We start from the raw sequence: 12605 nt of genomic DNA, 5'->3' as shown, positions 1-12605 counted from the left end.
GCAAACTTACTAGGATGGCTTATAGAAAACACTCAGAAGAAAAAGGAAGCCCTTCTGATAAGCTGTTTGCAAGTAAGCTACCACCACAGCTTTTATTTGCTTTCTGGAAAGCAATGTGAACTAGATCATATGGTATTAATGTTACCCAGCTTAATGAAGTACCAGAAACAAACACTGGTATTCTTGGGTTGAATGACATTTTCAGGTGGTATTTTCACTTCTTACCTACTGAGAAAATGACACATTTAACAATATTAACTGTAAGATTGTGACTGACAGAAATCAAATCAAGTAGTTCCCATGTCTTTCTGAAAGTCTTCAGTTGGCTCAGGCCTAGATTAGAGTAACAATTTACACTTTAAATTGTATATTAAGGGATGGACTTTTATAAGGGCTCTGAACCCAGCAGCTCCTATTGTTAGGGGCCTACCTAATCTGCAGTGCCTGCCCACCGATTTTGCAGGCAGAACATGGGGCCTGGCAGTCATTTTACGGGCAGATCACAGCAGTTCCCCCACACCTCTGCTTGACTGAGTGACCCTGTGGCCCTGCTCCTCACTGCTGATTGGCTGTAAGGGCTGCCTGTCATGTGGTCCAACCCCTCACCATCAATTGGCTGCAAAGGCTGACTGTCATGCAGCCCTGCACCTTGCTGCCAATTGGTGAAGAGGAGTGGGGCCACATGACAGTGAGGGGTGGTGCAATAGCCATCTTGCCGGCAGCTCTTCAAGTGAGAAGGCCAACCCTCCCCACTCAATGAGGACTGCTGGTGCCCTCTAGGGAGCTGGCATTTAATATTCCATAAGGTTTTTTTCCTCCCCTGCAGATTTTGCAGTTTTCCTGGGTATTACCTCGATTTTGTGAAATCACAAATTTGGTAGGTCCCTACCTATTATTCTTAGTGATTTATTCTCAGTGGAAGCTAATGGATGCTGAGGATGTTTGAAAAACTGGCTCCTTCCTTTGGCTGGCCAAATGGAAGCTCAGCCATCTGGAAAAATAAAAATCTACCCCAAGTTCTGTGTGTTGGGCAATCCTGGAAAAATAAATAATTGATTCCAGGCTCTTGTGAAAACTTTTGGGAGCCAGTCTGGTCCTTCAAATTTTGCTCTTATTATCATCCAATAGTTTAAAAGGATTAGGAAAAAGCAATGCTTATGCAAATTTGCAAGCTTTCATTGATAATTTGGGGTTTTTTTAAAGGTATTGAGCACTCCTTTATACGTGCTGCGCTAATGTGCTAAGCCAGGGATTCCCAACCTTTTTAGGCTGAAGACTGGCAAGCTGTGGACCGGAAGTGACCACAGACCGGCAAACTGCGGACCAGCAGTGACTGGCTTACTGCGGGCAAGCAGTCAACCTGGTCCGCAGTATGGTGATCACTTCCAGTCCATGGTTTGCCAGTCTGCGGTAAATCATAGAAAATTAAGGTTGGAAGGGACCTCAGGATATCATCTAGTCCAGCTGCCTGCTCAAAGCAGGACCATCCCCACCTAGATCATTCCAGCCAAAGGTTTGTTAAGATGGGTCTTAAAAACCTCCAAGGATGGAAGTTCTAAAACTTCTCTAGGTAACCTGTTCCAGTGCTTTACTGCCCTCCTAGTGAGAAAGTTTTTCCTAATTTGTAACCTAAACTTCCCTTGCTGCAACTTGGGACCCTTGCTATTTGTTCTATCGTCTGCCACCACTGAAAACAATCTAGCCCTATCGTCTTTGGAACCACCCTTCAGGTAAATGAAGGCTGTTATTAAATCCCTTTTCAGTCTTCTCTTCTCCAGACTAAACAAGCCCAGTTCCCTCAGCCTCTCCTCAGAAGTCATGTGCCCCAGCTCCCTAACCATTTTCATTGCCCTCTGCTGGAATCTCTCTAACTTGTCCACATCCTTTCTGTAGTGGACACAGTACTCCAGATGTGGCCTCACTAGTGCCAAAGAGAGGGAAATAATCCCTTCCCTCGATCTGCTGTTAGTGGTTCTACTAATGCAGCCCAGTATGCCATTAGCCTTGTTTACAACAAGGGCACACTGTTGGCTGTTATTCAGCTTACTGTCCACTGTAATGCCCAGGTCCTTTCTGCAGAGCTGCTACTTAGGCAGACAGGGTTCTTTGGGTGAATCTGATTATCTTTTATTAGACCAACTTAAATAGTCGGAAAAACTACTTAGTCATTTAGTCATTCAGCCCGTGCAGGTACATGGGATTGTTCCATCCTAAGTGCAGGACTTTGCACTATCCGTATTGAACCTCGTGAGATTTCTTTTGATCCAGTTCTCCAATTTGTTTACATCTCTATGAATCCTATTACTACTCTGCAGCATATATACAGGTCTCTCCCCACCGTGCCCTCCCCCAGCCACTGTCCCTGTCATCTGCAAACTTGCTGAGGGTGCACTCCATTCCATTCCATCTTCCAGCTCATGGATGAAGATATTGAACAAAGCCTGCCCTAGGACCAACCCACTTGGTACCGGCTGCCAACTAGACATCAAGTCATTGATAACTACTCTCTGAACCCAACAATCCAGTCATTTTTCTAGCCAACGTACAGTCCATTCATCCAGCCTGGATTTTTTAGCTTGCTGGCAAGTATATTGTGGGAGATGGTTATGAAAAGCCTTGCTAGAGTCAAGGTATATCACATCAACTGCTCTCCCCGCATCCACGGAGCCAGTTATCTCATTATAGAAGGCATTCAGGTTGGTCAGTTATGACTTGCCCTTGGTGAATCCATGCTGACTGTTCCTCATCATCTCCTCCTCCTGCAAGTGCTTAGAAACTTAGAAATGGATTCCTTGAGGACCTGCTCCATGATTTTTCCAGGAACTGTGGTGAGGGTCTGTAGTTCTGCAGATCCTCTTTCCCTTTCTTAAAGATGGGCACTCCTTCTCTTTCTTAAAGATATTTGCACTGTTGCAGTTATCTGGGACCTCATCCAACTGTCATATGAGTTTTCAAACAATGGCCAGCAGCTCTGCAATCCCATCAGCCAACTCCCTCAGCATCCTTGGGTGCAATGCATCTGGCCCCATGGACTTGTACTTGTCCAGCTTTTCTACATAGTTCCTAACCTATTCTTTCACTACTGTTAGCTGTTCAGCTCCTCCCCAACATGCTGCCAGGCTCAGTAGTCTAGGAGCTGACTTTGCCTGTGAAGACTGAGGTAAAAAAGGCATTTAGTACTTCAGCCTTTTCTGCATCCTCTGTCACTAGGTTGCCTCCCCCATTCAATAAGGGACCCACACTTTCCCTGATTTTTCTCTTATTGCTGATATGCTTGTAGAAACTCTCCTTTTTACCTTCCATATCCTTTGCTAGCTGCAACTCCAGTTGCCCTTTGGCCTTTCTGATTTCATCCCTGAATGCCCAAGCAATACACTTGTACTGCTCCCTAGTCATTTGTTTAAGTCTCCACTTCTTGTAAGCTTCCTTTTTGTGTTTACCTCACTGAAGAGTTCCCTGTTAAGCCAAGCTGGTATTCTCTCATACTTGCTAGTCTTCCTGCTCATGAGGGCGGTTTGTTCCTGTGCCCTCAGTAAGATTTCTTCAAAGTAAAACCAGCTTTCCTGGCCTCCTTTCCCTTGCAGAGTAGCCTCCCAGGAGATACTAATCATCAGTTCCCTGAGTAAGTCAAAGTCTGTTTTTCTGAAGTCCAGGGTCTTCCTTTCCTTGTGATCTTGAACTCAGTCGTCTTATGGTTGCTGTTGCCCAAGCTTCCATCCACTTCTACATTTCCCACCAATTAATAGCAAATGCCAGTTCTGAAGACTGGCAACATGGAAACCAATGTGGCCACCTTGCTAAGAAATGTCATTACTAGTGAGGAAGCTCAGTAGAAGACACTGCTAATGGTCCAGTTTTAAGAAGTTAAAACAACCATTCTTAATAAATTATTATAATTTTAATTTTAGTATTTAAACACTTAAATTAACTGTATGACACTACAGCAAATATGTAAATTATAAATCCAGAAGAGACGGATCATCCTCATGTTTGGTAACTGGATTTAATTCTGCATCAATTCTAAGTCTGTGTTAAGGTTGGAAGTGACTGAAATTTTTTACTTGCAGGTTACAGTCTAGCCTCTGTGGCATGACTTGCAATTACACTCTGTCCTTATTTGGATTTCGTGCTGTACAAATACTAGGCTAGTAGTATCAAGAAATAGTTTTGGAGCTTGATACTGTGGTGGGAGAAACCTCCCTAAGGTCCGTTGTCTAGCTGTAATTTGATTGACAGACAACGCGGGTAAAGAAAGACAGTTGTTTATTTGCTCGAGCAAAGACCATAAAGCTAGCAAAAGGCAAAATGGCCCCCCTCAAGGGTGAGGCGATCTTTTATACTTCTTACAACAAAGCAAGACTATATGGTTAACAAAAAGCAATACTTGGGGCGGTGCTCTACAAATCTTTGTAACAGCATATTTCTATTAAGCTGAACTAGCACTTTTAAAAGCTAAAAGTTAAGTAACAGTAACATTATGTTAGCAAAACCTTACACAGTAGAAGATACTTCTCAAGGACACAACCAGTAAGCTCAAACAATGGTTTCTCTGTCTTATCTTACTTCTTGCTGTAGCTGATTTTTTTAGCACAGAGACACAGATTCACTTTTTAACTCAGAAAATGCTTGGTGCAGTTAAAATGATTACTTGACACAAGCAAAGGCCTAGCTATCATTCTGCCTTGTGGTCAGCTGCATTGCTAGGCCACAGGTCATGCCTTGTATTCAGCTGTAAAGCTAATACTTCTTAATAATCCAAATTATTGTAAACCTAACAGTATGCTTTCAGAAAACTATTCTATTTCAGGGTAATGACAAACCTGCGCACTACAACTCCCCACTTTGTTCCAATTTTCCAGAGGAAATTTTGGAACACACTTTTAGGTATTCAACTTCTTGTGGGGTTAGGTTTTGATGATTGATGCTGGATATTTGTACAAACTGACCATACATTTTTACTTGCCTTTGCATAAACTGTTGTCCTAGAGAGCATAGACACTGAAAACAGCACAACAGGCAGATTATAGTTATAACAATTCCAATTAAGCTTAATACAAAAGGTCTAAGCCATCCTGTAAGGGAAGGCAACCAATTTGTGAGCCAACTAAGAGATGTATCTTTGGGGATTTTTGCTATATCTTCGGCTTTTTGGATATGGACAGCTGCATCATTGAGGTGGGTTTGTACTATTGTAAAAGAACTGTTAACCCAAACGCAACATTCTGGTCCGATAACTGCACAAGCTCCCCGTTGAGCAGTGAGGAGAAAATCAAGGGCTATACGGTTTTGAATTACCATTTGTTGGAGTTCTTCTTGGGTGTCAGCCAAGGCAGCAACGGCCTTCGAGAGTTCCCTGTGACCTTCACTGAATTCATGAGCCATGATTTCTATCACAGCTTGTAGGCGTAGTGTAAATCTTCCAAGACAAGCAGTGCCTACTCCTGGGAGTATACCTGCTAAAGAACACCCGACTAACACTCCTTTGGTAAGCGGAGTTTTTTTTATATTTATCTACTATATCACGGCTTTCTTGCAAATCCCTCTTGTTTCGCCACCTGCCCTGTGGAAGGTGCGTGGCGAAGGACGTAGAGGGTTTTAGCATTGCCGGATAGCAGATACCTTTTCCTTTGGCAGGGATTTTATGGTAGGCGTGGGAGCCACAGACCCAGTATTGTCCTTTTAAAGCAGCGAGGTTTGAATACTTAGGAGGTATTCGGCCCCTGTTTTCTAATCCTAGCACCCTGCGTTCACCCTTTGATCTAAAGGAAGGATTTGCAGTTCCATTGAAGAAGCATTGTCCCCGGGAGGTATCAGTGTACAAACAATACCACAAGGTATTATTTAAAGAGGAGATGGGGGTGCAGATAGGATTAATGCCCTTGGTTAAATTTTTGCTGCTGTAGAAATCATTGTAAGAGCTGCAATAGGTAGGAGTTGCTGTGTTATTATTACGCCAGTCTCCTCCACTAGAACTAGTAAAATAGTGGTGACATATGCTTGTGCCTAAATTAATGCAGTCTGATACTGAGCAGTTTACATAGAAACACCAATCTCCAACAACAGGCTTTACTAAAAGGAACTCCTGCTGACTTTGGTCCCAGGCTTGGTTATTAGAGGGGTTTAAAAGTGACTCGATGGGGCCCAAGGGGATGGGAGTCATAGGAATGCCTCCTTGAGTGTGGAGAGGAAAATGACTGCACACCCAACAATCACTTTGGTTTTCTGCTTTAGCGGCTCTCTCAACGTATTGGAGGTACATATTATTATCAGAGATGTGGGCAACATTAGGTTTAAGAGTAGTCTTAGCCTGAGGAGACTCTGCAAATTGTCTGAAAACTGGGTGGCTAGGCTTTACACAATATTCTGTTCCAAAAGTAAATACCCGAACTTCTGCTGAACTACAGCAATGTGAAGGAGGATACCAACGGGCAATGTTGACCTTCCCGTCTATATCAGAGAGTTCGATTGAATCGCTTATCCAGACAGGAAAACCTCGGGCACCAGGATTAGCACATCTGCAGCAACTGGCAGCTATAGCCGACCCCTGTGAGAGACTTATTTCTCCAGCAAAGAGAAAGATTAGAAATAACATAGTTATAAAAACCATATTATAACCAAAATCAGCACAAACAGTATGCACAACCCTGCAGCTCCAATAACTGATCTTCTGGGACATGTTACAGTCTCAAAGTGCTCGGTTTCAGCTGATCCAAAAGTGTCTAGAGGATGCAGTACTTGGAGTTTGGTGCTTTCTGGGCTGGGCAGGACCCCAAAAGGGTGACAGTTCATTAGTGGACCTTGGTTAGTTTGAGTTTTATATTATCTAACGGGCTGCAGGTCCAGGAGGTGTTTGTTTTTATTTTTTCGTCTGCTTCTGGCTCACCCTTGTCGCGGTCAGGTGGGCGTGCGGTGCTCCCACGAAGTTCGCAGTCATCTTCTTCTGGCTTCCCCTTTTCCAGGTCAGGGAAGCTCGCGTTGGAGCCGATCCTGAGCTCTGGTGAAACTTCTGTCTTTTTTGTACGAGTATAATGAATCCAGTTGTCCTTCTCTGCTACTTTTACAGCGGTGTGGGAGGTGAGGAGGACTTGATACGGTCATTGTCACTTAGGTTCAAGGGGAGACCGTTTCTAAGTTTTTATATACACTCAGTCTCCAGGCTGGATGCGATGTGCTGGGACATTGGCAGGGAGGGGTTGGCTTAAAGCAGCATACCTATGGAGAGATTTTAACGGAGACTGTAGAGATAAAATATAAGAGGTGAGTCCTTCATCGCCTAAAAGAGAAGAAGTGTGAGCCGGTAGTAAGGGGATATGTTGGGGAACAGGGTGTCCAAACAGCAGCTCGTAAGGGCTGAGCTTTAGTTTTCTCCTGGGGGTAGTTCTGATGGACATAAGGGCCAGTGGGAGAATCTTAGTCCATTTTAACCCGCTCTCAGCACATAGCTTTCCAATTTTTTGTTTCAGGGTCTGATTCATTCTCTCTACTTGTCCTGAGCTTTCTGGGTGCCAAGGGGTATGGAATTTCCATTCTATTCCTAGGCAGCTGGCCAGTGTTTTATCAGCAGGAAAATGAGATCCTTGATCGCTTTCAATGATACGTGGAGGACCAAACCTGGGTATAATTTCATTAAGGAGTATTTTTACTACTTGTGCTGTAGCTCTTCTGGTGGGGAAAGCTTCTACCCACCCCGTGAGTTGGTCAACAATTACTAGGAGGTTTTTGTACCCATTGTCTTTAGGCATATCAGCAAAATCTATTGGCAGTCTTTCAAAGGGGATATAAGCCCAGGGGCGGGCCCCAGGGGGTCCTGATTTTTCTCCTTTGATATTAAACTTTTTGCATATACTGCAGTGTTCTAAAAGTCTTTTTGCTTCCTGGTAGACTCCGGGTGCGTAGAACAGCCTGTTAGTGATAGTGGCAAGTTTTTCACAACCTAAATGCTCGCTTTGATGGAGTTGTTGCAGATAGGGTCTAAGAGCTGCTTTAGGTAACACTATCCTTTCATCTGGCAATCGCCATATTCCGTCTTTTTCACAGGTGGCTTCTGCCACTTTCCATCTCTGTTGTTCTAAAGGTGGTGCAGACTCGTACATTTTTGGCTCTAACAATATTCCCAAATATGCCTTTGACTGGGGAATTTGAGCTTGGAAGGCTAGGGCGGATAGTGGTTGTAAGGCTGCTGTTTGAGCTGCAGCATCGGCCAGGGCATTGCCTTTTGAGACTTGATCTCCCTTTTTGGTATGAGCTGGGCAATGCATTACCACTATGGTTTTTGGCAACATTATAGCTTGTAGGAGATCATTGACTTGTTTAGCATTTGATATTTTAGTTCCAGAAGCTGTCATAAATCCTCTCTGTTTCCACAATTGTCCAGTGGCATGACAGATTCCAAAGGCATACTTAGAATCAGTCCAAATATTTACAGAGTGGCCCGATGCTAATTGACAAGCTCGTGTGAGGGCAGTAAGTTCAGCCGCCTGCAAGCTCAACTGCCCAGGCAGTGGTTCAGCTTCAAGTACTTCAAATGGAGTTACTACTGCATAACCCGTTTTTCTAACTCCATTTACTAATTTTGAAGAGCCATCTACAAAAAAAATCAAGTCAGGGTTGTCTAAGGGTAGGTCACTAAGATCTACCCTGGGTTTGTCTGAAAATGCTGCAACTTGAAGGCAATTGTGAGAGTCTGGTTCCCCGTCGCTGGGTAGAGGTAATAGAGTAGCCGGATTCAGGGTATTGCATCTCTCTATGACCAGGTTTGTAGCCATTAAAAGTGTGGTTTCATACTTGTTTACTCTCTGATGAGAAAAATGTTGAGTATTTTTCTGGAGTAGAAGTAGGGCAACCGCATGTGGAGCCTTGAGGATAAGGGGATATCCGAGGACTAATTCCTGGGCTTTCTCAACTATGATTGCAGCTGCTGCCACTGCACGAAGGCAGCCTACTCCCCCCTTTGCCACTGGATCTAATTGTGCAGAGAAGTAAGCTGCAGGCAGCTTTATAATCTCAAAAGACTGGCTCTTCTGCATCTTTTGTTTTTTTTTTCTTCCTTTTTTCTTTTTTTTCTATTAAAAGTTTTAGTAGCAATGGCTAAGATTTATTTATTTATTTTTTTTAATATCTTTGCTAGCCTGACTTATGAATACAAGTTTTAACACAGGCAAAGTGGCAGGTGTCTCGGGGTCTATGTTTCCATACTGACGTATAGCTTTACAGAGTCTTTCAAAATAGTCTGAAGGGTGTTCTTCGGGACCCTGAACAGTAGCTGTCACTTTGGACCAGTTTGTAGTTTTATCTCCTGCTTTTTTTAATCCTTCTAAAATGCTGTCTTTCAGCATTCGTATTGAAGTTTGCCCCCTTTCCTGATTGTAATTCCAATTCGGATTTTGCCTGGGCACGCCATTAGGCATGGGGTGGTTTTCATGGAGCTGATCGGCTAGAAATTGGTCAGCATGGCGTAGTACTTGAGTCTTCTCGTCCATAGTTAAGAGGCTTTCGAGAAGCTGCATGACATCTGACCAGGAGGGGTTATGAGTCATGAAAATGGTTTTGAAGCGTCTTAGAACTACTTCGGGATCATCTCTGAGCCTGGGGGTGTTTTCTTGCCAGTTTAAGAGGTCTGTGGTGGAGAACGGAGCATGTGTCCAGTGACTGATAACTTCTCCACCCTCGCCAGGCACAGGGTATTCTCTTAGAGGTAACTGAAGTTCAGGCTTAGACAATTTTTGACGAGTGCGATTTGAAATCGGAGTGGAACTGGAATCTGGAGAGGGATCTCTGGATCCATCTTCAGATCCGGGACTCGGGGATTCCGAGAGAGACAATCGAGGTGATGCCTCCCGAAGACTTCCCAGTCCCTCGGCCGGCCCAGGGGCAATGTTTTGGGGTTCAAACATTTGGGGTGGTATCAATGGTAGGTTAGGGGGCCTAGGCATGGGTCTGTAATCATCTGAATATGACGGTGGTGCAGCAGGTTTTGGATATAGAAGGGGAGCTAACAGATTTGGAAAAGGTGCAGGGGTCTGGGAAGCTAAAGGTTTTAATTGCTTGCTAGCAACGTTGTCCCATAAATACCAATAACTAATTTGGCCAGGGCGGAGGTCCTCCAAGATCTTTCGTAAGGCAGCCAGACGATTTAGGTCAAATGATCCATTTTCTGGCCATTGTCTTCCCAAATCTAACTGGGACGTATAAGACGTCCAATTAGTTAAACAGAGTTCTGCCATACGAGACTTGGACAGTTCTGCCCGTCCCTCCAAATGTTTCCAATTCTTAATCATAAAATCAAGGGGTGAATCAGGAATAACTTTCCCTAGCCCGGAACCCATGATTATATCCAAGCACAAGCAGTCTTATTTCCCTAAGTTCTACCTGCCTAGAAGCTGTTTCGTCCACGTACAACAACCGGTGTTCTCGGACCCCACTGGCTTTCTCCGTGAGGAGGGGCGTCTTGAGTCCGAGACCCTAGTCATTGGCCGTTATAACAGCATTTCTACCTTATATCTGTGTCTTTTGCCTTTCGGCGAGGCTGCTGGCTCTATCAGCGTTTAAATCAGCAGACAGATATCCTCAAAGACTGCTTCCAGAGACCTCTAGAGGTAAAACCAGAAAACCAGAAACCAGATAGAAACCAAAAACATACCTGACCTGAGGTACTCGCCGGTACCGTTCCTTTACCCGACTTGAGGATCCCGCCTTATTGGTCCTGAGGGGACCATCCACCTCCCGAGACTTCACCAAATAGGTGAACTCACCTGGTGCGCGCTGGGGTGTCAGGGGGTGGAGGTCTCCAAAGGCTTCAAGCTAGACGGGTCCCATCTGGGTCGCCAAATTGTGGTGGGAGAAACCTCCCTAAGGTCCATTGTCTAGCTGTAATTTGATTGACAGACAACGCGGGTAAAGAAAGACAGCTGTTTATTTGCTCGAGCAAAGACCATAAAGCCAGCAAAAGGCAAAATGGCCCCCCCTCAAGGGTGAGGCGATCTTTTATACTTCTTACAACAAAGCAAGACTATATGGTTAACAAAAAGCAATACTTGGGGCGGTGCTCTACAAATCTTTGTAACAGCATATTTCTATTAAGCTGAACTAGCACTTTTAAAAGCTAAAAGTTAAGTAACAGTAACATTATGTTAGCAAAACCTTACACAGTAGAAGATACTTCTCAAGGACACAACCAGTAAGCTCAAACAGTGGTTTCTCTGTCTTATCTTACTTCTTGCTGTAGCTGATTTTTTTAGCACAGAGACACAGATTCACTTTTTAACTCAGAAAATGCTTGGTGCAGTTAAAATGATTACTTGACACAAGCAAAGGCCTAGCTATCATTCTGCCTTGTGGTCAGCTGCATTGCTAGGCCACAGGTCATGCCTTGTATTCAGCTGTAAAGCTAATACTTCTTAATAATCCATATTATTGTAAACCTAACAGTATGCTTTCAGAAAACTATTCTATTTCAGGGTAATGACAAACCTGCGCACTACAATACACATAAAAGCTAGCAGCTCATGATTTTCTGAGCATCAGTAAATGGCCTATGCCAGTAGAATAGTTCTCCCAGGTCTAGAAATGGATCCTTCATGTCAGACACATTGTAGATGTATTTTTTTCCATGGATAGACAGAAAACTCTGGTCTTCAGTGCTGTCAGTGTAAAACTTTTTAAAATAAATGTTACCTTCACTTGAAAATGTAAAAAAGCAAAAGAAAACCGTAGCACTTTTAATCATGTCTGAACATGTCCATAACTCTTTGAACTCTATTAGGCAAGCGGTGGTTAAAGGCTCCCTTCCACATCCTTTTGCTTTGACGTTGTTTGGAGACATGCTGTACTGGACTGACTGGAATACACATTCTATCCTGGCCTGCAACAAGTACTCGGGGGAGGACCTCCACGAAGTACATTCAAACATCTTTTCGCCAATGGACATCCATGCTTTTAACCAGCAGAGGCAGCCAAATGGTAAGCTGCCTTTCCTTGTTTTCTGACTGCAACTTGGAATTGATTTGTAGAAGTCTTTAATACATCTTTCTGCCTAGTAGTGGCAGGAAAGTTAAGGGAGCTGGGTGATGCATTGATTTCCAAAGCAGAAAATTGAGGGGAAGATCCAAAGGGGCACAGAGTATTCTTTACTTTTTTCTTTAACATCCATTAAATGTCTTCCCTTCCTCCTCCACCTCCTCCTCCTCTGGTATAGTGATACCATGTTGTATTATTCCTCTTTCCCTCCCTACCTTTGTTTGCTGGTACTTTAAGCAATAAGGTATTTGTAATTTTTTTTCCTTTTGAGCATTTCATACAAAAGGCCATGTTCCTGAATGGAAATCAGTTACTCTGACTGGTGGTGTTAAATAACAGTAGCTCTATGAAATAACCACCCTCCTAAACTTTTGGTGAATTTGTCATGCTTCTATTGTGTGTCTGTATACCTGGTTCTTCTCACTTTGCTGCTCATAAGTTTTTGAAACTCACAAAAGCAAAGATGAAGCAAGAGTACCACTTAAAGCTAAATGCTGTTTCCCAGAGAAGGGAAACCTGTATGTGTCCATGCAGTTTGCTGAAGTAATTACATACTCAACACTTGGAACTAATTTTTGCTTATTCTGTGT

At 43.6% G+C, this 12605-nt stretch overlaps 1 protein-coding gene across 1 annotated transcript in view; it reads left to right on the top strand.

Annotated features, from left to right (window-relative positions):
* The window catches only part of LRP6 (LDL receptor related protein 6), a 196092-nt gene that overhangs the window by 106878 nt on the left and 76609 nt on the right, over window positions 1–12605 (top strand). Inside the window, exon 4 of the mRNA XM_006267901.4 lies at window positions 11762–11958. Coding sequence (XP_006267963.1) covers window positions 11762–11958 — 197 coding nt within the window. The remainder of the gene's footprint in view (window positions 1–11761; window positions 11959–12605) is intronic.

The sequence above is a fragment of the Alligator mississippiensis genome, chromosome 4 (genome assembly GCF_030867095.1).
Source record: "Alligator mississippiensis isolate rAllMis1 chromosome 4, rAllMis1, whole genome shotgun sequence".
NCBI lineage: Eukaryota > Metazoa > Chordata > Crocodylia > Alligatoridae > Alligator > Alligator mississippiensis.
Note: the sequence above shows the minus strand (reverse complement) of the source record. Positions and strands in the feature narration are given on the sequence as shown.